This window comes from Athene cunicularia (genome assembly GCF_003259725.1).
Source record: "Athene cunicularia isolate RWA chromosome 5 unlocalized genomic scaffold, athCun1 chr5_part1, whole genome shotgun sequence".
Classification (NCBI taxonomy): Eukaryota; Metazoa; Chordata; class Aves; order Strigiformes; family Strigidae; genus Athene; species Athene cunicularia.
Window position 1 is genome coordinate 4,667,754 of NW_020799101.1, and position 27,242 is coordinate 4,694,995.

A 27,242-nucleotide genomic window follows, 5' to 3' on the forward strand; every position below is an offset into this window, starting at 1 on the left:
AAATCCCTGTCTGTTTTCAGCTGGGTTTTGCTAGAAAGCTGTGTCCTCTCTACCCAGACATAGCCAAGACAATGCTCACGTTCTTCATGTCCCTGAATTCCAGGTGCATCGCTGACACCCCTGTACTGGGGAGGGGTTGCACACTAGCAGACTGTCAGGTTACTAAACAGCCAAAGGTGTGAGCATGTCACCTTCATGTTTCCCTGGACTCTAGCTTCCTATAGATTGAAGCCCACTCTGAGCTGTCCGTAATGAATGAGTCCATTGAATACTTTGGCTCCAGCTGCTGCAGAAAGAGGTCTCTTTCAGAGTTTCAAAGTATTTCAGTTGTTCTAAAAGAAATTACTTTTCTGTCAAGCTTAACACATTTTCCCCACCAAATGAGTCTTTCATTATCTGTGTGTCTGCTTTCAAAGGCGTTGCGAACGGAAAATTCATCCTTGAGAAAAGAACTTCAAAGTCTGCAAATCCAGCAATCGGAGCAGGTAGTACTTTTCATCTAAAACTTCTATTACACCTAAACTAAATCTAAAAGAATCTTGCTGTGGTTGCAAAAGTCAAGGGAAAAAGGTGAAGATACCTTTGAAGCCTAATGGCAAAGCATCCTGTTTTCTTCCAGCATGGGTCTGGAGCTGATAGTTCTGTCAAATATTTCCTTTGTGTAAGTGTCAGATGTGGCAGATATCAAGGTTCCAATTCAGTGGTGATTCTGGGTTGGTTTGCGTTTGCCACATGCTGATATGGGTGTGGGTTGTTTTTTTTTTTTTCCAGCAGCCTTGTGCAGCAAGCGTGGCTGGTAGGCAGCTCATACTGTATCAGCTTCATTATGCTGGTTATTTGAGCTTTCTAGTGTTAACCCACACCTGTGCAGGTGTGATTTAGCCCCCTTCTGCATAAGTCTCTGTTCAGTGACACGGTCACAGTATTATAATTTTTGATGTGCACTTGATTGCTGATCGGGAAGTGCCTTTCCTTGACATCCAGCTCTGCTTGGACAGCTCAGGATTGCACTTAATTTCTAGTAAATCGTTTATGGGTGAGGGGAAGCACAGTAACTATGGAGAGATGTACAGTAGTGCCTGTATGAAAAGGTTAGCTGGTCCTGAACCTCAGCCTCTCCTGGTGAAGATGGTGTGGGTTTGCTTTTGTTTTTGTGGAACTTGCAGCAGACTTGGTATTAGTGGCTTGCCAGGAACTGCAGACCAAGAGTTAATTTTCTCAGGAGCAGCCAGATAGATAAAGCCATTAGGCTGCTACTTAGTTTACCCAGTGGCAGAATACACTCAAGGTCTTCTTAACCCTCAAATACTTGCAGATTGTTTTACTCTCTTCTGTTTTTCTAAATTGAAGCTCTGTTTTGAACAGGTTTCCTTCCAATCACTGGTGGAAGAACTTCAGAAAGTGTAAGTTACTGCATGGATTTAATTTCTGATTGATACTTCTCTCTGTCTTTATTCCATGACTACAAGTGTTTTGCTTCTCTGAAATCATTTGCTTTTAAATGGGTGAAGTGTATGTGTGTGTGGCAGGAAGCATTATCACTTTGGAAACACATCACGTCAGGTCGATACCTTTTTGAAAATCCAGTTGCTTCTCTGCTAAGCGATTATCTTCATAAGCCTAACTTTGACTAGATGAGGCATTGCGCTGAATTGTCAGATAATTGTTTTTCTTCAGTAGGCACTCTGAAAGGGGTGAGCTTCTTCACTCTCTGTGTGGATATTTGAAGTTGATAAAGACTTGGCTGGAATGTCCAGTGAATGCTGAAGTTAAGTGTGTGCCATTCCAGGGACTATAGATACCTTCAGTTGAATTTTTAGACAGTAGTTGTATCTATTTAGCATGTGAACCTCTGGTTATATAAAGCCAGCTTGTTCTGCACTATTCCCAGTCTTATTCCTCCTGTTTGTTTCTCCTCCTTGGTCCCACTGTGATCCCAGCGGCTGGTGATGTGATAACAGAACCAAAGGTTGTGTATTTGCTCAAATAGCACATTTGTTCAGCCAGCTGATATTGCTCCTTTGCTCTTTTTAAGGATCCATGAGAAGGATGGAAAAATAAAATCAGTGGAAGAACTCCTACAAGCTGAAATCCTCAAAGTAGCAAACAAGGAGAAGACTGTTCAGGTATCTTATCTCTACAATACCTGCCTGCCTTTGTGTGTCTATGCCACCGACTACCATTTATTTGTTACTGCATGGCATTCTGTAGTGATGAATTTGTAGCATCCATTTTTGTGGCGTTTTTGTGTTTCCATTGTCCAATCCTGTCTGTTTTGTCATTGAAAAGGCTTTGACACAGGAAATAGAGGCTCTGAAAGAAGAAGTAGGAAATTCCCAGCTTGAGATGGAAAAACAGGTAAAATACCTTAGTGCCAGAAGTGTGAAACAGCCTTGCCTGCTCACTCATTTCTGTTCTAGTGTTTTCTTTCACTGGTGAATGTCATTGGGAAAGGGAACTTTTCAATGGTAGAGCTACACTATTCCTGAGTATAAAGCTCAAAATATGTAGTATAACTACTGCTGTTCTTCAGAAATCACATTCCTCTGGATGCCTGAGCTTTTTGGACTTTTAGTATGAAATTTGGCAAGAATTGCTATAACTTAAAGCATTGTAGCTCTGGCTGGGCCTATTGCATACTGTTCCTGTGGTAAACATGAAACCCTGGGACATGCTTTGAGTCTGGCAACTCAGAAATCTCAAGGGCTGAAGGTGCTTCTCCATTTCTGTGTTGCTAGAACAATACTATGGGCCCAAATAGTGTCTGGTTTCCAGGTAAATCTCAGACTGTTTTCTTTCCAGTGTCCAAAGAAAGCCTATTTTTGGCAGAGTAGGTTTTACTCTAGCTATCAGGAATGCAGAAATGGAGGAGTATTGGCTTTTTTGGCATGTTTGCTGCCTAGCATCCAAAACAGCGGGAACCCACGTTTCCTTAGGGAGCCCGTTCTGCAGGCAGCTTAATCCATCGTGCTGTCAGGAAGCTTGCTTGCTTGTTTGTGTGGGGTGTGTGGATTGTTTTTTTTTGGTCTGCACTCTTTTTTTTTGTTTGTTTGTTTTGTTTTGTGGTGGGGTTTTTTGTTGTTTTTCAGTCTTTCTAGCTACATTCCAATATGTCACCCCCTTTTCTTCTTTCCTTAGTGTTAAAAGTTTTTGTCCTTTTTAGGCAAAGCTTCAGAGATTGTGTTTCCGTCTTGGGTTTTTCCTCCAAAGCAAATTCCCAGGAACTGGAGGAATTGCTTGTGTGTGGTTCCTTCCCTGGAACTGACACAGAGCCCAGAACAAAATGCAGTTTAGAGTTGCTGTCTCTGGAGAGCTCCATGTGAGGGATTCTTGCTCCAAAGGTGGTATATTTTGCACCTTTTGGTCTCCTGCAAGCAGAATAGTTTTTGGGGAATGTCTGAAACTCCTGCCATGTTGTGGTAGAGGACTAAACTAAGCTGTCTGGACAGCCAGTATCTACACAGCCACTGTCAGGCTTTTATACAAAATTCAAAGGAAATAGTCTTACTAAATCTCATTTCTTCAATCCATGTTCAGTCTTAGAATTGGAATTTAAGGGAGTGCTGACATTGCAGAGGGCATCTGAGAAGCACTTGCTTGTGCAAAGGTCGAAGGACCAGGGATGGTCTCTGATTTGAGCTGCAGTTGCTAGTGAGATGGTTGTCATCATCAGTGTCTGCTGCTTCCTCTGTCTCTCGTGGTGGAAGGGTGCTCCAGTGGGCCTGCTTGTGTTCCCATTTGCACGATTTTCTTTTCTGCTCAGGACATCACGTTTTAAATGTGGAGAAAGTAAATAGTGGAGACACTTGCCTTCTCATAATTTATTTTCCCACCAAAAAAAAAAAAGTGTGGTTGTGCTTACATCACTGTAACAAATGGTGCTTGTTTTAATAATGTCTAATGAGTTTCCCCTGTTTCTGCCTAGAGCAGTTTATAGCATTTATATGTCTTTTTTTCCATGTGCATTGAACTGAAGTACTGATTATTTTCTTTAGGTGTCGATTACATCACAAGTCAAAGAGCTTCAGACTCTGTAAGTACAGCTGTTAACATGTCTGATCTGCCCTGTGCACCCCTTGCTTCCCTGCTCCAGTCTATTTTAACTTTCTTGCCTTGTGTTTGTGCTTCACTAAAATGATCCAGGCTATTAGCACTGATCTTAGTAGACGTGTGTCCTTATTAGAAATACTTGGTCCTGTCTGAGACAGCAAACAAGCTGAAGTGCTGCATGGCTTCATGAGCCCCAATTAAACTACAAGGGATTAAATTCAAGTCAGGATGGGAGGATATAGGCAAGTCACTATGGCAAACTTACTTTGGAAATATCTGTGCCATAGCTGGCTGGGTAAGTGAGAATTTAGCCACCATGGTCATCAGTCCCTCGTGTCCCCAATTGGGAAGGGGGAAGAAAGTATTTTTAGATGAGGAGAGCACATGTGTGTGTAATTCCTGCAATATATGTCAGTGCAGACTTTGTCTGCTTTCACTTAATGAGAAGTACCATTGATCAAGGGCTTCTCCTGCTAATCCAGACTGCAGGGGAAGTGTTCACACGTTGGGTTTTAGTGGGTGAATTGTGTTTGTGCCATTGATCGCATATGCTGCTTTTGTTAAGTGCTGCAAAGCACAGGATGTCTCTTTTCCAGATGGATAAAAGAGCAAGGGTTTATGCTGTGTGTCTGTGTGTGTTTAATTGTACAGGTTGAAGGGGAAGGAAAAGCAGGTGAAAACCATGGAGGCCTTATTGGAAGAGAAGGAGAAAGAGATTGTTAAGAAAGGAGAATGGCTGCAGGTAGGCTTCCTTGGTATTCTAAAGGGAAATATGTTCTGTTGCAATATTTCTGGCTGTGGAAAAGTTATGTTTACACTTCTAAACTTGCTTTTTTTCTATTTGTCCAAAGGGTCAGAAGGATACTATTGCACAATTAACCGGTAAAGTTCAGGAGTTAGAACAACAGAACCTGCAACAGCTCCAACAGGTACGGCCTGCAGAGTGGATGTGGTTTGGGAATGCTACTGCATCGAACTGGAAGATGTTGGTTTTGTCCTCTACCTCTCGCAAAGGGTTTGCATTGGCTTCACCCTACAGAGCTATTTTAAATCTTACTTGGCTAAACTGGCAGTCTACAGTGCAGAGTTCATCTGTGTTCATCCAAAACAGGTTTTACATGGATGACAGGTTCTGAGAGCTTTTTTATAACCTGGATGGTACAGTGCGTGATGAATAGCTTTGGTCTGAAAACTTTGAAGCTCATAGACAGAATCACAGCTGTCTCGTAGGTAGCTCCTTGCCAGACTGAAGTAGCATCTCTGAGGGCTGTGGTCATGCAGAAACTCCTGCTGTAACTGAATCTAGCAGCTCCTCTTGGAGTGGTCAGACTTTGCTGTGGTTTCTTCCTGTCTTTATCTGTTGCAGAAGATGCAACTGGGTGGAATATTTTGGCTTTTTAGTTCCTGCACTGGACTTGAGGACAGGGAACTGGACATCCTTCGAGCCAGGTGTTACTTAGTGGAAGAATTTTTCCATTGAGGTGGTATTCCAGCTCAGCTGTGATTTTTGTCAATGATAAAGGGGAGAAACTTGAGTTGCCCTCTTGTTTTGGGTGGATGTCTAGACAGGAATTTTTCCCAGGGGAAAGGTGGAACGGAGAGAAATTGGCTGGTGTGAAGTTTGGGATGCTTGGTGTAAGCTGTGCTCCTGAAATCCATCATACTTAGATATTCTTGGAGCAATGTCTGATGCGAAATTCCTGGTATTTTTTTGGCGAGTATCTTGCAAGCCATGTGGTGCCCCTGCTCGTGCAAAGAGTTGCTGTTAATTTGAAAGCTTTACCGTGACATCAAAACCAAGTTGAGAATTATTTTATTTTTCAGTTACCTGCTGCATCCCAAGTCCAGGAGTTGGAGAGCCTGTGAGTATGCTTAGTAGCAGTTTCTCAAGCGCCTGCTGATAATATGCATTCAGTGCTGGCGCTTATCTTAAATTGGAATGTATGAATTGGTTTCAAGAATTTTATGGGCTTTGCTAAAATAAGCTGTTAGTGCTGATGGACGTACACCAGCCAGCACGTCTGCTGCTGTGTATAATAGCAAGCGTCTGGCGTCCCTGCCTGGCGTGCCTAAGTAGTAGTGCTCATACACTTTGTGAAAGTGAATGATCGCCCAGGGCTCTACTAACTGGTGAAATTGCTGCTACTTCTTGTGTCTAGTGATAATTTCTCCTTCTGTTTAGCATGTTTAAAAGAGTGTGGATTTTAAGTGCCTGTGGCTGAGTCGGTAAAAGCAATGAACAGATACAGTTTGCCATTTTCAGTCTGAGATGCAATAGCCAATTCTCCAGCTCCTGTTTTATGGAGAAATGCTGCCAGACTTTCCTCTGTTTTGACTCTGCTTTGTCTGGCTGCTCTAAGTCAGAAGAAGGTTGTATGAACCTGTGCCAAAAAGGGCTCTGTCTTCAAAGCAGCTCGTGTAATGTGCTGCCCTCCCAGCAGAGCTCCTGTATAGCCAGAACATGGTACCTAAGGCAGCCTCACCTTTAGGAGATTGTCCCTGGCACCTTCACACCCAGCTGGCTTGTAGGATTTGCTCAGGTGATCAATTGCTTCTCTCCCGCTTTGGCTCTGAATGGTGTTGAGATCAGCTATGACTAAATGTGTTTGCTGATTGACATATCAAATGAATAGCTTGCTTCAGGCCAGTTCTTAGCAGGTAAGTGTCTGCAATACATGTTGTTGTAGCTGGCATGTATTTTTGTTAGCTTTCTTGGTTTGGAGCCATAATACAGTGGTTTCTTCTGTGTGTGTGTGTTCTCCTTTTGGCTGATTGTTATATATAACATACAAAAGATATTTCTCTTCTGCTGCTGAAAACTGTCCCAGCTAGGGCGTCCATCCCTTTTTAGCATAAATTCTTACCCCTTTTTTCTTTCTTTCTAAACCATCTCTTCAGGTTGAAAGGGGAGGAAGAACAAATGAAGAAGTTGAAAGCTGTGGTGGAAGAAAAAGAGAGAGAAATTGCAAGCCAAGTAAAACAACTGCAGGTAGAGTTTTGGTAGAAATGCCTTGTGTTGTAAGGAGTGTGTATGTTCTGTGAGTGTGTATCTATATGTATACACGTGTATATATTGCCTCTTCTCTCAACAGGACGTGCAAAAGGAAAATGAATCTTTTAAAGTTCAACTTCAAGAATTAAAGCAGGAGAATTGCAAACAGGTACAGCTTCCAATTACTGAGTGAAGTCGCAGGGGGTGGTGGTAGCTTGTCTGGGTGGCATGGAGACCCAGTAGTTGTATTGACCACTGAAATCCTGGGGCAGCTTTGGGGTCAGATTGCACAAAGCCAGCTTTTCTGGCGGTTGCATATCTTTTCCTTTTTCCCTTTATCGTGTGAGTTTGCAGCTTTGTGCTCTTCCTTATGCTTGCTGTGTTCTCATCTAGCTTTCCACCCCTGTCTTTACACGGTGTATCACAGCCCTGCTTCTGGCCGAAGGAGGCTGGTCAGGATGCTCTTGGAGGCCAAGAGTGCAGCTGCTCAGTGTTGCAGCAGTGTCTGGTTAACAAGGCAGCTCATGCCCTCTGCACCAGTCTTTGCTGATCTGCTCCTAATGAGTTTCTGATCTGTTTGTAGGCATCTCTGGCTGTCCAAAGTGAGGAGCTTCTGCAAGTGTGAGTACTGCCAGAAGTTGCATGCAGTAAATAAGCACTTCATGTCACTTATCGCTCAGGAAATTTAAAAGATGAAATAAATGCCAAATGTACAATATCAATGTGTGAGAAGTGGCCAGTAAAACCAGATCTTTACTATCTAATAAAACTTGAACATAGAGATTCTACTCACACTAATAATTCTCAGCTGCAGCCGTCTGCAGACAGTGCTTGCAATATGTTGTGCCCACAATGTAAGCAAGTCATGATTGATTTAATTTTAAATGCATGCCAGCTCAGCTGTATGTCTGAAGAGTTAAATGTTGGTGTTTCAAGCAAAAGTGACAGGCTTTTTTCTTGGAACTTCATCTTAGTAGAGGGTTGTTCATATTATAAAAATCATCTGGCGGAAATCTCTTCCGAGGGAAAATCTCAGGGGTAAAAATGTGTTGAAACATAAAGCTGAAGCACACTAAAGAACTAAGTGGAAGCTAATGCCATACCGGCTTATACTGTGCTACATAAATTGCCACTGTCATGCATTTTTGGCTGCCTGATTTATTTTTCTTTTAAGTTAAATGACTTATAAATTGTGGACTAGGTGCCTGAAAAAGAATGCTTTTATCCAGCAGGCAGTGCCTGTTCCGTGGCGTTGTACTAGTGTGGGCTGGCTGACTTATCTTCGTCTAATGTGTTGCCTTTCCGTGGCCTTGGTAAATGTGTGCAGATGCCTGTTGTAGGCAAACAACAGCTTTACAACGGGCTTTGCTCTGGCAGCCCGCGGTTCACAGAGCAGTAGGAAGCAAGTGGTGCTGCCAAGTCAGTGAGAGCAGCTTTTCAAAGAGTGTGTTGCTGGAAGGGAAGGCACGTTAGTGTATGTGAAGGGGTGTCAGTGCTTCAATTGAAACTTTTAAAATGTCTCCTGACTTGTTTATGGTTCTTTTTGCTAATTCAGGGTTGCAGGGAAAGAGAAGGAAATCGCCAGTCTCCAAAATGAGCTCGCCTCTCAGAGAAATGCTTTTGAGCAACAGAGGAAAAAGAACAACGTAAGGAAATTCTTCCCCAATGCCCCCCAAAACCCCAACAACCTAAACCCCAAAGAAGAGCCAAACCTGTGTGCACTGCACTCCTCAATGCCTAAGGCATTCTGCTGAGAACATGTTTCTGACAGTTGTTTGCTGTATTGTGTCCCCTGGACACACTCCTCTCTTCTTGGGAGTGACTGAACATACCTCATTTTACTGCTCCAGGTTTTGTGAGCTCTTGGACAACTTGCTGATTTGATGAGAGAGAGGAGACTTGCTGGTGGGGGACACATCCTGTAGCAAGTTCTCAGATTTGTATTCAAGTTTTGTTAGCCCTGTTCAGAAACATGTCCTTTGCCAGGGGAGGAAGAGGGAGGGTGGGAGGATGAAAGGTAACTCTGACCAAGTTACGGTCCTTGTGCGGGACATGGGAGGAGGCATTACCTTCAGGGCTCTCGGGTCTGGCTCTTGCCATTCCTAAGAGCGACTAATCCCGATCTTCTGAAGGAGGTGAAGGACAGTGAGCCTTCCTTTACAGCAGCTGCTGATGATGCAGTGTGAGTTGTTTGGTGGAAGTAAAGATTGTATCTTCCATCACGGAGCTGTGAAGTTACCTCCTTGTTATACATCACCTGTGGAGGGCAAGAGAATGGCATCTTCTAAGTCGTATGGAAGAAAGTTGTTAAAATACAGGGTTTTTAGCTCACTTATCTCTCCTTGATAGCCTATAAAGTCCAATGAATACTGTGCAATAAGCTTTATTGCTTAAAAGCGGGACAGTGTAAGGAAGATGCACCAGGAAAATACTGAGGATGTGAGCTTTTGAGCAAATAGTGTTGCTTAAGAGCTGAAATAAAGTAGAGGGAAAGTGGTTGAGCAGTCTCAGGAGACAGATGAGCTGGAATGGGAGAGCATAGGCATGCCTGTTTCCTGGGGAATTGAAAGGTCTAAGTACCCTTTGTGGTGCAGGCAGAAATCTGGCTACTGCTGAAGGCAGATCATGCCTGTAGATCCCAGCTTTCCACATCACAATTTTATCCAATCTTGTTCTTATATTCTGTGAAACAGCCCTTAGGATAGCAGGCAAGTGGAAGTGGTAAAGTAAAAAATAGTGTAGGTACATGCTAGGATTTGGATGCCACTTTGTGCGGTGAATTAAAAAAAATACAGCCTTTCATAAAGATTGCTCTGAGGGTGGGGAAAAAAAAATAAATCCCAAGCACTGTAATCTCCCTGCAAGGCCCACCATCTTTCCTAGATAAGAACTGCGAGGCTCTTTTTATAAGAGCTCTGAGCCTCCTAACTGAGCTTGCATGTTGACATCTTGTGGAGTACACGTTTGATGACCTCGCCAAGAAAGATGCAGGAGCGCAGCACGGCGCGGTGATGTTCCCATGCGGACCTGGGGCGTGCTCCCCCCTGCTGAGATCCCAGAACCTCCCAGGAGGGCTGGTGAGCAGCAAACCAGTTTTCTTTGGGTCCAGTGGAGAGAGCTGCCTGGGTGAATGCTGCGAACCAAGGCCCTGAGCTTTGTGTTTATAAAATCAGCCCTGGCATAGTAGGTTTGGGCTGAGGCAAGCTAAATCTGGTTGCAAGATCAGGGGCATCAATGTGTACACCTCCATGTATACTGGGGTCCATGCTGGGTTCTGCAGTGCGACATGCCTAACACTCTGTTGTGTAATCTGTGGTTTGGTGTCTGTGTTCCTCACTACTTTTGAAAACTTCCCTCTTTCTTCTTACAAGTGCAGTCAAAGTGTGGGGTCGCTGTAGCGATACGCTCTGCAGTAACACTTGGATCAGTTTTGGACAGGGGGGCACGTTGGGCAGAAATTGGCATTTTTTTTCCCCCCTTTTCATTCAAACTTTTTGAACATCACACTTGTTTTTTGCTAGTGTATGTCATCCTACCCAGCAAAATCATCTTGCAGTAACCAGCATTTAAATGCAAATGGTGGAATGTAATGCAAAATATATCTCTGAAGTAAAAGCGGAAACAGTTTGAATATTGGCTGAACTGAAATAATTCTTTCTAAAAATGATTAGGACCTTCGGGAGAAAAACTGGAAAGCCATGGAAGCATTGGCATCAACTGAAAAATTGCTGCAGGACAAAGTGAACAAGACTGCCAAGGTTGTAATGTTAACTGCTAGAAACGATGCGTTAAGCTAGAAGCAGATCTGCAGCTGTTTTTTTTAAATGAAATGGAGGCATTTAACTTTTACTGCAATTTAAATAGTCTGTTCTGAGTGATCATTCATATACTCTCACCTCTGCTTCTTCCTGTTGTCTTTAGGTTTCTTTTATTTGTTTTTTTTAATCCTTAGTTTGTGGGCATGCTGACTTTTGATTTCTGTTTGCATAATTGTTAGAGCTGTTGTGAACCGTTTTTTCTTTGTGGGGAGCTCTAGAATAAAAACTGTGCGGGTGAGCAACCTGCTTTCCTCTACTGGGCTTTCACTGTGCTTGAATAAATTTATTGGACCTGTGAAGAACTAGATTATTATTTAAAAACCTGGGAACTTCTCAGTAAAATGGTGTCACCACAGCTGTGAATTCTGTCCTTGAAAGCATATGAAGCTCGACAGGTTCCGTCAGAGGCAATGTTCAAAATTATACGGGGTGTGAATTGCTCTGAAAGGAGCTTGGGTTTGCTAGGAGCCTGATCTCATGTTAATTGTCACCATACAGATTTTTTTTATTTTATTTTTTTTTAAAAACAAGGCATTAAAATAAAGCCACAAGTCAGGTAGCTAGAAGCAGAGGAGCTCCAGTTTGGGGTTGTGCGTCTGTGTTTTGGAGATGTCTCCGCTCAGCCCCGCGTTCAGACAAGTTGTGTACCTGCTTTTGCTGTGTGCTAATGCTTGCTTGCTTTCTCTTGCAGTCGGAAGACTTCATCAAACAGCCATTTGCCACTTCTCAGTGGTTCCTAAATTGCTGAAAACTAACACACTAAGCACAGCTTCACAACCTAATGTCTCCTGTCCGTTTCTGTCTCTGAATCTCAACCTACTTATGCCACCGATCTCTTGCAGCAGAGGAACTCAGAGCAGCAAGGCGCAGTAACACTGATGTCCAAGAGAAAAAAACCAAACCCAAACACTAGCAAAGGATTTTTGCTGAAAGCTGCCTTCTGCGTAGGGTTTCAGGCTTTCTACATTTAAACTTACATGGGAGCCTGAGCGTCCTATGGCTAAATTAAACCAATCTGCCACAAGCACAGCAAGCAAACTGCCTGTGGCTGGTTTGCTTTTAATGTTAAATAAATGGAATGATAGATCTGTGGTGCCTTTGGCTCTGTGTATGTATATTTGCAGAGCAACGACAAAGAAAACCTCGAGATTGTCACACAGCTCTAATAATTATTTCCCATTGCATCCAAGCTTGGGGAAGGAGGATGTAAGGGTTTCCCTCTTGAGTACTTAAACAGTAATATTTAGAAGATACAGTCTTGCTTTCTTGGCCTGGTTCAAATGTGCATTAACACAAAGTTTCCTTTAGACTTTAATTCTCTGTTTTTGATGTGGTGATGTTAATTTATGGTGATGTTTTTTCCACCTAAAACTGTTTAAAATACAGATTTAAAAAAAAAAAAACCAAACCCAACGTTGATTGACCAAACTTCTTGGGTTTGGGATCGCTCAACTTTGAGTGGCAGGGTTGGTGTGATCTGTGGATGCAGTTACTCAGCACAGTGTAGTTTGTGTTGTGAACAAGTGAATGATGGTGTAATTTCTCTGCAAACAGGCTAGATTGGAGGGAGAAAATAAAAGCACGAACAAATGTGAAGGCCAAATTCTGAAGCAATTCAGTGTCAATTTTTGAAGCAATTTATTGGCAATTTTAAAGACTATAGTGCCTTTCTTACTTAAAAAAATGACTTTTGGGGTTAAATAAGTTACTCTAGGCATAGAAGAGGCTATTTGCCAGGTCTGTGGAGCATGTTGCCCAGTTTCACGTGAGCCCTTCTCTTGGTTTAGGAGAAGCAGCAGCATTTGGAAGCTGCCGAGGTGGAGACACGTGAGCTACTCCAGAAGCTATTCCCTAAAGTCTCTCTTCCTTCTAATGTGGTAAGAGAAGGGACGTTTCCTACCCTACTGCTGGGGGCTGGAGAGCTCTGGTCCTGCTGTGCTGGGCAGTCTGCAGTGGTTCCCCACAGTCCCCTCTGCCCCAAGGCTTTTGTAGTGGGACATGAGTATCGTCTGCTGGTAATACCTGTACTTGCCAGCAGCAGAGAGGCAAAGCTTCAGACTGTTACTTCAAAAAGTTATCTTTTTTTTTTCTCTAATCATCCCAGCATCTGATTCATCTGCTTGTGTTATCTTGTGTCTAACCAAGATAATAAATTTTAAGGTTGTCTGCATGTTTGCTCACTGTCTGGCGTGATGGGGATCCATATCTTCCCTGGCAATTATGCAGATAAGGGCTGGCTCCCCTTTCTGAAGGGACTGTGCTGCCTCAGCGACAGTTAATACAGTTCAGGAGGGTTTGTTTCATTCCCAAAATTCCATTGAAAACCACCAATTTCCACTTTTATATTCTTGGTGGCTTTCAGTTGTTCGCTAGAGAAGTGCATTGGGTTCATATGGTTCGTATTGTGTGAATGATGGGAAGTGAGGGTGGGAAAATGGCATCTTTGTTTCATTTGTAATGTCTACAGGTTTTGAATATTCATATTTAAAATTATTCTCAAATACGCTAAAGTCAGTCTTCTGATGAGCTAGAAATAGTCTTAAAAAGACTGTTTCTGTAAGGTTATAAAACAGTGCTAGTGAGGTCCATAGAATTACATAGCAAGCATCTGTTTTAACTGCTCAGGGATTTTGACAAATATTCCCTTAAGTCTTGAAATACTTTTTGTAGAGCCCTGACGCTTGTGGGGAGACCTCTGTCACCCAGTTGTATTTCAGCACTTCCGAGCCCCTGTGAACTGTGTGTGTCTCACAACCTCACACTCCTGGATTGCTGCCCGCCGACTGTCAGCTCGGCTGCCTGCTGTACTAGCTCAACAACTGCTGCCAGGCTTTGTGTTAGCTCCGGGGAATTAGGGGACTGAAACACGGCTATGTAAGCCTGCGGTTGGGAGGCAAATGCCTGAAGATAGATTTATTCAGGTTATTCTCAGCTTTAACCAAATACGTTTCCCAACAGAGCCACAGTGAATGGATATGTGGGTTTGAAAAGATGGCTAAAGAATACTTGAGAGAGGCTTCGGGATCTGAAGATGTCAAGGTAGGCACAAATGGTGGATAGCTTCCTTGTGTATGGCACGTGACATTTGCTGGTATAAATCTTGCAAATTGTGCTCTGGATTGTGAAGTTCAAATCGGTGAACAGGTGACAAGGAAATTGTTTTATGCATGTTTGCATCTTGTAAATCAAAAGTGTATTTGCGTCTTTGGAAAGGGCCTCGTGGAATTGTTCGTTGAAATTCAAAATCTCAGTTCTCTTTTGCAAGTCATTCGTTTTCAGGTAACTCAGGGTTAGTGCAGTAACACACATGAAGGTTGCAATTGAGTATTGAGAGCTGTAGGTGAACGTTTCACTTGCTGCTGATGTCTTTGGGTTGGAAAGCCAGTCCTGCCTGTCTGAACAACCATCGTGCCTGTTGAGCTAAGATAAATAATAGAACTCAAACCCGCCAGCTGCGACGTAACTCATCTGGTCCTTTTTCTCCTTTGCCAGGCCATGGAGCAGAAGTTGAAGGAGGCCGAGGAAATGCACGTACTGCTGCAACTGGAGTGTGAGAAATACAAATCGGTTCTGGCGGAGACGGTGAGCAGGATGTCTGGTCGCCTGTGCCTTGTGATGTTGCAAGCTGCCTTTCTTCTGCTGAACGCTTTCAAACCCTGCTCTCTTCTTAGGAGGGGATTTTACAAAGGCTACAGAGGAGTGTGGAAGAGGAAGAAAGCAAATGGAAGATAAAAGTTGAAGAATCACAGAAGGAACTTAAACAGGTATTTCTGAAGATCTGCTTTTTGCGGCAGCCAGGCGGTTTCTGCCTGAAGTCGCAGAGTGTGTCTGAGTGCTGTGAAGGCAGGTGTGTGTGGAACAGCCCTGGCTGCCTGGTTTGATCTGTGCATGACCAGTGAACGAAGAAGGTGAAGCCTGCAACCGGTATAATAGGAATAATCCCTTCTTATAACAATAGTATTTCTGGTGCTCTGACACTTAGTTTCACGCTAAGAGTAATTCTTGTTTTTTCAAGGAACATATTTCCATTTAAACTAAAAAGTGGAGGAATAGTCACACGAGCCTAAAGGTATCAGCTATTCTTGTTGCCATCTTTAGAGAAGCGAGAACAAACGAACAGCACAGGTATAAGGTCTTTGACCATTATGACAAACCTGTGTCACAGTCCTTGGCAGGTGGTGCAGGAGGCAGCCGAATAGCACGTAGTAATAGTAGTATTAATGCTGATGGCATAAGAAGCCGAAGATTCAGGAATGTATATGTGTCCCATTAATGTGCCCAGGATTATATATTTTTCTGATCCTAGCAACTCTGACCATATTTCTGTTAAGTACCTCTTTTTTTCAAAGTCCAGACTCTTTATGCTAAAATTTAATCATCATATACTCACAACATTTTTTTGGAAGCTGTTAAAATGCTGCTTAATCCATTATGGTCAACTAATTACACTTGAAATTGGCTGCAAAGCTTTCCTTTTTAGGAAGGCTCTGTTGCTAGCAAAAGTGGCAAGAAAAAAGCCTTTTATGTTTCTTTCCTAATCTAGAATTAAAGTAGGTCAAAGTGCTTTTTTTGAAAGTAATTATTTCCAAAGTGTTTCTGCTTAGTAAATTTGAGTGCCAGAGTATGAGCCTGGAGTAAACAGATAGATGATTTATAAACATCTTGTTTGAGGAGCTTGTAAAAGGCTGTCAGATCTTGAACTAGAGATGTGCTACCATCTGTTGCACTTATGCAGCCTCTAATAAGGCTAAATATGCTGGGCTTGGTTACGTATAGTACATGGATGGAGATGGTCTTCCCTGTCTAGGAAAGGTATTTCCTTTATCATCGCCAACAGACAACTGGCTTAGTCCTTATATTCCAATCTTTTGGGCATCTAGGCTCTAAAAGTCAAAGAACTTCTTACATTGGGAGAACTAGGAAAGGTGTTCTAATGGAGACTCAGTATATTGAATTATTTGAGTGAGCATCTTATTTTATTTGGTCACTGTGATTTCATCCTGAATATGTTTAAATTGAAGAAGCAAGCTTGTCTGTATATGGAGAGTTTGTCTTAAACCAACCCAACTAAATGATATATTTCTTTTTCTTGAAAACTGCAGATGCGTTCCTCAGTCGTTTCTTTGGAGCACGAGGTAGAGAGGTTAAAGGAAGAAATCAAAGAAGTTGAAACTGTACGTGCAGGTGTTTTTTTTTTTGTCTTTGAAGCTTTCTGTTACTTAAACGTGATTTAAACTTACGCTCTAAGTCTGGACTTCCTAGGACTTCTCTCCTGCAAGTGATGCAGCCTGTGCTGCAGTTTAAACTGAATCTTTTGGCCAGTGTTTTGGAGAAGCAGAGAAGCTGGGTATTGGAAATTGTCCTGGTTTTTACTTCTTACTTGCTCACTGGGCTCCTTCTTGTGAGACTGAACAGTTTACTGCTAGTTGATGATCTTGGGCTTGATGCTTTTTTTATTATTTAAGTGTGACAGTTTAAATCTGTGCTGTGCAATCACTGGATTTGAAATGCTCTCTAAACGTGAAATATCTGACAGAAATTTATAGCTAATTATAAATTGAGACAATGATACTGCAAGAAAGCATTAAAAATGTCTGTTTTAACTCTGTTTTTCTGTTTCTAGCTTAAAAAAGAGAGAGAACATTTGGAAAGTGAACTAGAAAAGGCAGAAATAGAACGATCTACTTATGTTTCAGAAGTCAGAGAGGTAAAGATCATCGATCAAACTGTGCTTTTTCTTTTGGTTACCAGTTGGCTGGCAAACTAATCTAATGCTTAGCCCCTGTGGCTGAGGAGTTTATATGCTTGTGACCTTAGGGTAGAGCGGCACACTAATAACTGAGCAGAAGAAAAGTGGGCATCCTAAGGAGACAAATCCTAAAACTCTAAACTTCATTTCAGCTCAAAGATCTGTTGACTGAATTGCAGAAAAAACTTGATGATTCATATTCTGAAGCAGTAAGACAGAATGAAGAGTTAAATTTGGTAAGAAGCTTGTTCTCTGCTGGGCACAAACTAGGCTCCCAGCATACTTATGAAGCGGAGACTTATTTCAAATCCTGTCTGTTCTGCTAACCTCTTCAGCTTGATATTTTTGTCCATTGCAATCATTTATGTAGTCCTGACTTTTACAATTTGTCTCTTTCTCTGCTCCTAACAATAGCATGTCTGGTTCTTAAGACTTTTTCCAAAGTCTATAAGACTTTCATTCCTGAAACTCCTTGAGAATCAATGTTTTACAGTGTAGATGTACACAACAGCAAATATAATGTCCTTGAAGCAACAGAAAATGTGCTCTTATTGGTTTAACCTGAGGATTATTCTCTGGTTGTTTTTTTTTCCAAAGCTTTTGAGGGTGCAGCTGTGGTATCCATGCTCTGACTGTACAGAACCTTTTCCATCCTCCTCTGTATGTACAGAAATTGGCCAAAACCAATGTTAGATTAATTCAGAGTATCCAGCCTCAGCAGCTGGCATCCTGATGTGGCTGAACAGCTGTGCTGGCTTGGTGCATGCACTGTGTTTGTCTAGAAATGCTCTCCAGTCAATAATGCTCCTGTACCAGGTTTTCTTAAGAAGGGGTTGTATTAACCGAGGCCAGACAGATAGAGCCGAAGATGCATGGTTTTCCAGTTTGAGCCCTTTCACTTCTCACTTGTTTAAGTGACATAATTTTAAGGCTGCAGGAGCAGTCAGATCCTTCCTCTGCTTGCGTTGAACTTTCTTGCTTTTGAGTCAGAATTGAGGAAGGTTGTCTCTGTCACCATGTCTTTGTGGGGTTTTAGAGTAGTTGATGGAACAACCTCTCCTGACAAGCTGAGCTGCTGATCTCACCAGGATGCTGCCACTAATGTAACTGGGTTAAAATAGTTGATTTTAAAAAAACCCCACCACAGTAACAGTCTGCTTAAGTTAATAGTATGCTTGGCAAGTCTAGTACAGCATTGCTTAGCATCCTGCCTCAGCAATCAAAGCCTCTCGTTTTGAAAGCAAGGGAAATGGGAATTGAATGCATATCTTAGAGTTAATCAGTAAACGCCAACCTCTTGAATATAAGAGGCAACAATCTATTATGTCTGTAACAACAAAAGCTTAAAAAGCTGAGCTCCCTGCTAGGGCAGCTTGACTCTGCAATCTGATGATGCTGTGCTGGTAGGAGCGTGAGGAGGTGGTAAACAGCTGCCTTCATGCAAATGGCTCAGGAATGCTGTCCAGTGTGTATGAGGGGTTTTTGCAGTAGGAAGGAGGCTGAGAAATAGAAATGATGGGACTTCAAAATACATTTCCCACTGATATATAAGGTGAGCAAGGAGAGAAGCTGAAACCGCAGAGGAGCTCAACAGTGCTTCCCCAAAATGTAGAAAACCAGCATCCCTCAGTCCAGGTGCTCCAAAGCCGGGGGAATCTTCCAAGGGTGAGACAAATGTGTAGGTTTGGAATCAGTGAGAATTCAGGGCTCTGAGTAGCCTATTGTTCAGTTCTTTAATCCCCTGCTGGCTCCCAAGAAGATTGACAGCAGGAATAGTGAACATTAGCACAGTGCACTTCAGAGGCACAAATCCAACAAAATTGGCACTCGAGCTTCTTGTTAGCACTCCTATTTGAGGCTCAAGCCTTAAGTGCTGTGTCTGGTTCTGTATGCTGTGTTGAAGAGCAATCGAAATATTCTTTAAAAAATGTTTATATCCTCTGGAAGGCTGTAGTTTAAGGGCAGCCAGTACAAAGTATTCATCCCTCTTGACTGAAATAGTTTCACTTTTTTGGATTGAATCTAAACACAATCGACAACTTAATACACCCCTGTCAGTGATTCATGCCTTAATGTGACATTAACAGACTGGTTGAGTCAACACAGTTGTAATAAGTGGTGCTTTATTAAGATGACAAGTAGAGCTTTTTAGTTTACTCAGCAGTAAAGTGACTGTTTAGCCTGAATTAGGAAGATGACAATCTACATTTTTACATATTTGCTGTGAATTAAGTTGAAGTCTGGGCTGACTTTGTGTTAAGAGTGCTGGAGAGACATGTACTGTCAGTATTGTTAATATTCCCGCTGGCAATAGAGTTTAGAAGTTGAAAACACTTGTAATGAAGCTGATGTCTTTCCTTCTGTAGTTTCCATTCTTTACATTTATCTTTACAGATGAAGTCTCTCTTCCTTGACTGTCCTTGTAAAGCTCATCATACATGTTGACTAATCCAGTGTGTGAAGTAATTGTTAGTAATCTTACTCCCTTTGCAGTCAGTATGCAGTGGGTTAATCCGTGGGACAAATAAAATCTCTGTGTGTGTGTGAGGGAAAACTGATTTTCTTTGTTACTATCTTGCAGCTGAAAACACAGCTAAATGAAACACTATCAAAACTCAAAGTTGATCAAAATGAGAGACAGAAGGTAGCTGGTGACTTGCCCAAGGTAAGCAGAGACCCTTACCAGTTGCAGGTCTGTGTATGATCAAACCACTCAAGATCTCTAGTTTTTCAGTGCTGGAAAACCTGGTGACTTGAGTGTCTCGAGGAGGCTGCCTGCCTGCTAGGGTGTCTCACTCCCCTCACTGGTTCCCCAGGTGACTGGGACTGTGGGTGTAAGAGCTCATGCAAGATACCTGCATGTCTGAAATGATAAAAAGGCAACTAACAGGTCTGTTTTAAGCTTTGAAGAGTCTCTTCTTCATGATAATTTTATGCCAGTGGGAGCAAGTGGTTATTTGGGGCTGACAAATAATTATTTAAAGAAACTCAGCCTAATGAAAAGCCCATTCCACAGCCCTGCACCCACACCACAGCCTGAAGCTTTTAAATCCAGTCTCAAATGACAGTGGTTACAAGTGGTTTACAAGCCATCTGCCCATTTGCATGTGGTTACAAATCGGCTATAACCCAGGAGACTGCAAATCTTTAAAGTTAGCTCTGCGCAAGCTTGATGAGACAAGCAGGTGGGTTACCTCTGCTCTTCCTCAATGGCCGCTCTTGCAAGATAGATTAGAGTGAGAAATCTTTAAGCCTGAGAGGTCTCAGTGCTGTCTGTCACCCCAGAAACAAACCTCTCACGGGAGAATTGATAAATGGAGACAAGAATAGCCTGCAGAGTGGTTGAGCTCTGGCTCCAGACTGTGTATATAACACCATGTTCCTCCTGCAGTAGATGCATAGTAAGGAAATTGGGCTGAATTCTTGCAGGGCTGTGGTGGGGGGAGTTGTTGGTGGGGCAGGTCTTGGCCTGGAACAGGGACAGATGATCACAAAATCCCTGCCAGGAGGTGAGAAGGTAAAGGAGACCTGCTGTAAGAAGGTGTTTAAAACACATTGCTCAGGACAATTCTATTGGATGTTGACATATGAAACGACCTGTGCTGATGTCCATGGTTCATGATATATTCTGTATAAATGCAGATCTATGATTAGGCTTTTGGAGACCTGTCAGCTCTGCTACTCTTGCACAACATTTTTTCCTGCACAATTTTTGCCTAATCACTTGACATGAGACTATTAAAGCTTCCCTGTAGAATTGCTCTCAAATGCAGGCAGGCTGACATGCAACATGCTGATTGTAAGGAGACATGTCAATCTTGGCAAATGTGGTGGTCCCCTGAGCAAATCTGGCATAAAACAGATTTCCTTCTGAACAATATTTTATCTCTGTCTCTAGTGCTCTTGCAGGGATGGGGGTTTGCTTCTCAGCCTTTGCTAATTGTTGTGCCTCCCCTGTTTGAGTGGTTTTGTTGCTTTTTTCCCCTACAGGCCCAGGAGTCTTTGGCGTCTCTTGAGAGAGAAATTGGAAAAGTTGTTGGTGATGCCAATGTCATTGAAAACAGCGATGTTTGCACAGAGTCGGTGAGTGTTTCTTTTGAGCCTGTGCTCAGGAGCAATTCAAATCTCGTGCAGACATGAACTTTGGGAAGTGAGGTCCAGCACAGGAACAGGATCTCTGCTGCTGATTGTAAATGAAGGCTTGATGAAACTGCCTGTCCTACAGCTTGTCAGGGTGGTATCCTGGAGCTGTATCCCAAGGGAGTTGTGCTGTCATCTGGATCCTGGCTGATCCCATGGCTCAGATTTACAAGGAGGATGAGGAGAGATTCTGGACATGAGATTCCAGTGGGTTTGGTTTGGGCAAGACTGGACAGATCCCCAGATTTCTCCCTTCAAGAAGGGAAGCTAAAAATAAATCTGCTGATAACTATATGAGCTTAAAGCAGTAACTGTTGGGTTGGCACTTGCTGACATCTCTAACGCCAAAGGTGGTGGGCAGTTTTGCATATCCTGTAACACCAAGGCAGAGAACATCTCTTGCCAGAACATTGACTCCTCTGGACCTTTGTAGCTGTGGGCAAGAGCCTGTCCTTAGCCACTGGTAGGTGCCAGAGTTCAACTGCAGCTGGTCCTGGCTCCTGGGAATTTGTGCTGACCTTGATGTGGTCCAGCAGCAGAATCTTGTTAGCCTGAGCTTCTGTAAGCAACAGACTTGAGCACTGCCTCATGCTGTGGGTGGGAGGCTCTCCAGACCGGTGGTGGTTTTTTATATCCTTCGGTAATGGCATTGCAGTCGCAGGGTCTGGAATTGGGTGGGCTCTGTCTGGCGTGGCCTGTTTCACGCTTGGAGGTAACTCATGTGAGCCTGCGGGTTCCTGCTAGCACAGATGATTGCTGAACTCCTTGTGTAGCACATACTCCTGAGTGTTGGCCCTAAAAAAGACACCATGTGTACAAGTGGTTGAGTTGTGGCTTAGTAACTGGGCTTCTCCATCTCCAGAAGCTAGAGCTTTCACACCAGCTTCAAAATAGCTTCAGCACAGCTTTCTGGAAGGCAGTTGGGAAGGGGAAGGCTAAAAGCAGATGCCTTCCCAGCACGTTTTACACAGCTAAGTGGTGTCAGTGGAACACATTACCCCTTTTCTTCTTGTGAGTAGAGTGGAAGGAAATGCTGTCATTTGAGGGGGAGAGGAGCACTTGCTGATAGGACAAATAATTCCTATCAACTTCTTTTTAACTCCTGAAAGTAAACAGCTTCATCAACTGTGAGAGGAAGCTAGGAGTCTTCTGAGGAGTACTGTAGGAAAGCCTTTGCCTTTGTAGCTGTCAGCAGAAGTGAGATGGCTTTCCCAGAGCGATCAGTCACAGAGACCACGGATGTCCCAACCCTGGGGGCTGGCAGGGATGGTAGCTCTCTCCAGCCCTCTCCTGTGTTGCCAGCCAGAGGCCAGTCGGTGATGGTGACAATCAGGTGTTCTGTGTCCCTGTCTGCAGCAGGCTGGAGGAGAAGAGCCCTCCTCAAGCCAACGCCAAACTGTGTCCTCTGTGCTGTGCCTTCATGGCTTATCCAAGTGGTACATCAGAATGCTGATGCTGTCAGCTGTGGCATTTTGCGGCTGGTCACACTGTGAGCCCTCCTGGGCCAGGTGTCATTAGATGTGCCCTGTGGTGGCCCGAATATGCTGGTTTGATTTAACTGCTTAAGCTTTAACTTGTGTAACCCCTCTGGCTCATGCATCACTCTGCTATAGCAGCGTGGGCACATTGTGGAACCCTAACCAGCTTTTCTCCAGAATATCCGTCGTTTTATTCTGAAGAGAAGTGTGGAAAAACAGTTCTAATAAACCTGTAATTAAGCCTTCGTTAGTTAAAAATACATTAATTGTCTAAACAGCTCTCTTGACAGGTAGCCATTGGCAGAGGCTAGAATTAGAACGTTTTCTTTATCTTCTTCACCAAGCTCTTTTTGCTGCCTTTTTTTTAGAAAAAAAAAAAAAAAAAGCTGTCTCCCCAGAAGCCTAAAAACCTGGCTTAAAATAGCTCTGAGATTAAAAAAAGAAACTCTTCCAGCCACTTCCACCTAGCAACAGTGATTCTTTTTTTAAGAAGGACCTGAAAACACATGCTCAAAAATGAGCATATTTGTTCCTTCTGCGTACTGGAACCAACCCACAAAATTGAGAAATGATGCTTGTGTAAACCCTCAAACGCATTCTCTGTGTTTTCTTTAGACTCTTTTTCTTCCTATTTAAAAATAGACCATTTAGTTTTTCTAATCAGCTTCCTTGTCAGTTATGGGACTAGATGATGACTAAAGGGTGCCTTTTAGTATGCTTTAAGGCAGTAATTTATATTCAGTGCTTGCTTAGGCAGTAAACTTACTTTGAGGCTTATATGAAATTGAATGTGCTTTCCCCCCTACCCCAAATCTAAGTGTAAAAATTATCACTGAAAATGAGAAGTGATGCACCTGTAGAGCACAGTGGAGGGGAATCTTATCAGTTCAGCACCTCTCTTAGCTACCAGGTCTGTGATCACAGGGGGTTCCCCACTACCACCCTCTTCCTCTCTTCATCCCCATATTCCAAAAATGTGCTTTCCCCTGAGTCACGGAGAGCGTGGGGTTGGGGCACAGCAAGGACTGCCTAAGGCAGCCTTGCACTCCTGGGTTAGCAGAAGCTCCAGTATGACTGTGGTGAGCCCAAATCCCTCAGGAGCTGGTCAGGATTGGCCCCAGGAGGGTTGGGGATGTGTCTATAATTCATGAGTAAACACCGCCTGAGATTAGTGAAGCCACAAAACAGAAGAGAGAGGAAGCAAATAAGGGAGAGAAAAGCTCTTCCCAGAGATGAGAGTGAATTGAAAAGCTCCTTCATTGCTTCTGCTCGTGTGGTGATTTCTGTGCTAATGCACATGCACTTTCATACCCGGCACTGTCGGTCAGTGCTGCGATTCATTCGTTTTCTGGGATGATAATTGCATTTGCCTTTATGCTTTCATCAGGCTGGCCTAATGGAAGGTGTCCCTGCCCATGGCATGGGGGGGGTGGAACTAGATGATCTTTAAGGTTCCTTCCAACCCAAACCATTCTACGATTAATCTGTATGGGATTGTGAAGCAAAGTCTCCATCTTGACAGACCTGATTTTCTACTTTAATTAAGGGTAAAATAGGCTAAGGCTACCCTGATACAAATTCCCAATGATTTTCTACAGTAGAAAAATATTTACCAGTTGCACTCAAGTAAGAGCTTTGTAATATATGGCTTTGTTCTCTTGCTGGAGCCTGGAGTAGTTTCTGTAATGGTGCAGGTGGTTGAGTTTGATTTACTGCTCGCTCTGCGTTACAGCAAGTCTAGCAGCGTTTCCAGCCAAATGGGAGCTGGGAAAGTGGCCTTCACTGAACTCGCTCTAATTTCCGTGAAACTCTAGGGAGAGATTTGCAACAGCATTATGCATCAGTCTCATTCTGTTAGTAAAACCGCTTTCAGTTGGAGCGGGGTTGGCCGACGCTGAGCGCTTGCGAACACCTCTGTGCTCTTGTTGAGAATTGGGTACTTCTGTACTGCTGACACCAAAGCAGAGTTGCTTATTTTTAGCTGTTGAAATTGGAAGGGAAAGCTCTCCTACAGGTTATCTTCCCATCCGTATTATGAGCTGAATAAGGAGTAGGGATGTGTTGTTTTAGGTGTGGAGTTCTTTGTACGTCTCTGGAGGAGCTAATCAATAAAGGTAATGAAACAGTGATTATATCACTGTTAGCTCAGCAAGGCTGACTTTGAGGAGGAGGGCACGCAAGAGTCCGTTTCCAGTTGTGACACTTCCCTGTTAATAAACTGTTGAACTCCTTAAAAAAAATAAAAAAGCACTTATTTTTCTTTACAAAAGCAAGCTCGGCATTTTCATTTCAGCGCAGGAAGCTGGTTTTCTAGACCTCAGTAGCTTTCTTTTTGTCCTTTGGTGTCGAGTGGTGCTTAGGCTGCTTTGTGAAGCCCTCCTCCAAGTGCAGGTGTGACTGGCAAGCAGGAATTTCCCCGGGGCTCGGAGCGGCGGGTGACCCCATGGGCTGGCTGTCAGGCAGCGTGTCCTGAGCCTGGGCAGGACTGTCAGCGCTGCGCTCTGCCAGGGGAAAGGTGTGGATCTCCAGCCAGCAGCTTCAAATGGTTTCACAGCTTGGAGCTGCTTTGTGCTTGGGTATTACGTACCGCTGAGGACACCGTCCCACAAATCCTCCTACAGACCAAGCCCTTGGTGGGCCAGCAGCCTTGTTGTCGCAGCTGTGGGGGTCAGAAGTCATCCCTTCTGCTGGGCGTGCCGTCACTGCGCTGAGCAGCCCGTGTTATCAACCACGGGCTCTCATCCACGTGGGCTTTGCGGGCTCCGGGGATAATAAATTCTGAGGCTGGATCAGCCATGGTTATGAGCACAATTCCTGGAAGCAGCAAGTAAGTGGACTCCTGGGCAGGGAGGGTGGGAGCCAGAGATCAGTGATGCTCTTGCCGGCGTTCGGTGAGTGCAGGTAATTCCTTGGAACAGGAAACAGCATCTTGACTTTGAACCATGTTCTCTTTAAACATGGCCATAACCCTCTGACTTACAAGAATTGTTCCTGTCTGCACAAGGCGTTGTAATTTTGTACAGAGGATCTAATTCTAGTCTTTCTTGGTAATTAGATTGTAAATGAGTTTTTAATGATTTTTTTTTTTTTCCCTACTTCTTCCAGGAATTGACTGATAAAAGACTAAATGTGGCGGGGAATCTTAACCAGGATGTAGGTCATCTCAAGAAGCTGCTCGTGTCAGTAAGCCAAATGCTGTCAAAGGGACGAGAACACTACCAGCTAGTAGGTAGGTGTGGCTGGTGGCTGTCAGGAAGGACACTGCTCTGTGATGGTGGGACCCTGTTCAGATTTGGCAAGTCAGGTGTCAAAATCTGAGACTTTCTATGTGCAAATCACGAAAAGCTTTAGTAGGCACCGAATTTGTTTCTTTCTGGACCCATGCTTCAGTTAGCTGGGGCTGATCTTGCATCCCACGTCCCTCTCTTGGCATCTAACTCTCTCATCCCTTCCCCTACCTGCTGCTTCACGCAGCAGGTTTTCCCAGAGTTTGGTTCTCCGGGTGCCTGTGACTTATTTCCTTCATCCCAGCTAAATATTTACACTTCAGTGCTCTGATTGCTTTGGGATGGAGGATGTAACATAACCCCCTGGGCTTTCACTGAGCTCGCAGCAGCGGCTTGCTGTGGTCACGGGGATGCGAGTGTCTGAAGCATCAGTCTGGCATGAACTCTTCATCCAATTATAGATGCATGAACAAGATTTTTATATTAATATACAGCCAGCTGGGAAACCTGGGCCTTTGTGGTTGACTTGATCATGCTGGTAGACTTCTTAAATGACCCAGAGTTAGCTAATGGTCAGATAAACTTGAGACACTAAACTTCCTCAGGAAGCCTCTGCTCTGAGCCGGGTCTGAAGGTGGGTTGTGAACTGCTCAGTTTGGGAGGCAGCAAAGCCTTGGCACTGCATGAGCCACTCCAAGAGGTGTCAGAACTCCCTCTCATCTACTCAGGATGGGGACTTGTGTTTTTTCTTGCTTTAGGTTTGTTTTTTTTTTCCTGATCCTACCTCTGTAATACAGTGGGGGTGGCAGAGCTGGTCTTAAGGGCCGATAAGGTTCGTGGTGGGGTGAGCCCAGCCTTGTAGGACGGGCTCAGTGCATGTGGGAGGAAGGTGCTGCCTGCTCTGGGAAGCTGTTCTTGCTTGGCTTCCCCCACCCTGGCTTGTTCCTCAGGGTTTCATCGTGGGCTGACACTAACGAAGCGGCTCACAGGTTTGCTTCAGCACTGCCCTTTGGAAACTGCTGGGCTGATGTGGTGTTTTGTGTTTCTCTTGCAGAATGAAGTCACGGGGGAATCGTTAATTTGAGGAGAGCAGAAGGCATTGTATTATATTTTGCCAAATTAAAGCCTTATTTATGTTTTCACCCTTTCTACTTCGTCAGAAACACTGAACAGAGTTTTGTCTTTTCTAATCCTTGTTAGACTACTGATTTAAAGAAAAAACCCAACTCTGTAGACACCTCCAGAGTTTAGTTTTATAATAAAAACAAAGCAGTTTGGATAATTAGACCTTTACATTCCTGGAGAGACAGTAAACTCATAATCTTTTATCTTATTTTGTTCAATAAAATTTGTTCAGAAAACTCCTATGTGGTAAAGTCACCAACGGGATATAACATTTTAATACTGATGTTGTACACTGTTTTACTTAATTACATTTTTGGGATTAGCTGCCTCTGACTTCAACCTCAAGTAAACACTCCTTTTTTTTTTTTTTTTTTTTTTTTTTTTTTTTTTTTTTTTTTTTTTTTTGGTTGCTAATGTAATCAGTTTTTGTAATGGTGTCAGCAAATAAAGGGATGCTATTATTCAAGGTGTTCCTGCTCTCTTCTTTACCTGAATGTGGATGACTCAGATGACATTTTTACCTCTCACCTCCCTGAAACGAGCATCAAGCTGCTCTTGGGGTACTTGTTTTTGGGCAGAGGGAGGAGGCACAAGCTTGAGAAGAGGCAAACTGGAGTGGGTGCTTGCAAACTTCAGAGCAAGTCTTTCTTTTGAAGAAAAGGT

General features: G+C 43.4%; 1 protein-coding gene across 1 annotated transcript in view; it reads left to right on the forward strand.

Annotated features, from left to right (window-relative positions):
* KTN1 (kinectin 1) overlaps positions 1-26,947 on the forward strand; it is a 63,840-nt gene extending 36,893 nt beyond the window's left edge. Inside the window, exons 21-44 of the mRNA XM_026848935.1 lie at positions 417-485; positions 1,366-1,403; positions 2,036-2,126; positions 2,290-2,358; positions 3,996-4,033; positions 4,702-4,792; positions 4,902-4,979; positions 5,875-5,912; positions 6,949-7,039; positions 7,143-7,211; positions 7,626-7,663; positions 8,598-8,688; positions 10,714-10,800; positions 12,648-12,737; positions 13,819-13,899; positions 14,353-14,442; positions 14,532-14,624; positions 15,963-16,034; positions 16,484-16,567; positions 16,762-16,845; positions 19,191-19,274; positions 20,600-20,692; positions 25,333-25,456; positions 26,509-26,947. Of these exons, the coding sequence (XP_026704736.1) occupies positions 417-485; positions 1,366-1,403; positions 2,036-2,126; positions 2,290-2,358; positions 3,996-4,033; positions 4,702-4,792; positions 4,902-4,979; positions 5,875-5,912; positions 6,949-7,039; positions 7,143-7,211; positions 7,626-7,663; positions 8,598-8,688; positions 10,714-10,800; positions 12,648-12,737; positions 13,819-13,899; positions 14,353-14,442; positions 14,532-14,624; positions 15,963-16,034; positions 16,484-16,567; positions 16,762-16,845; positions 19,191-19,274; positions 20,600-20,692; positions 25,333-25,456; positions 26,509-26,513 (1,788 nt within the window). The 3' untranslated portion in view covers positions 26,514-26,947. The remainder of the gene's footprint in view (positions 1-416; positions 486-1,365; positions 1,404-2,035; positions 2,127-2,289; positions 2,359-3,995; positions 4,034-4,701; positions 4,793-4,901; positions 4,980-5,874; positions 5,913-6,948; positions 7,040-7,142; positions 7,212-7,625; positions 7,664-8,597; positions 8,689-10,713; positions 10,801-12,647; positions 12,738-13,818; positions 13,900-14,352; positions 14,443-14,531; positions 14,625-15,962; positions 16,035-16,483; positions 16,568-16,761; positions 16,846-19,190; positions 19,275-20,599; positions 20,693-25,332; positions 25,457-26,508) is intronic.
* Positions 26,948-27,242: the final 295 nt, after the last annotated feature.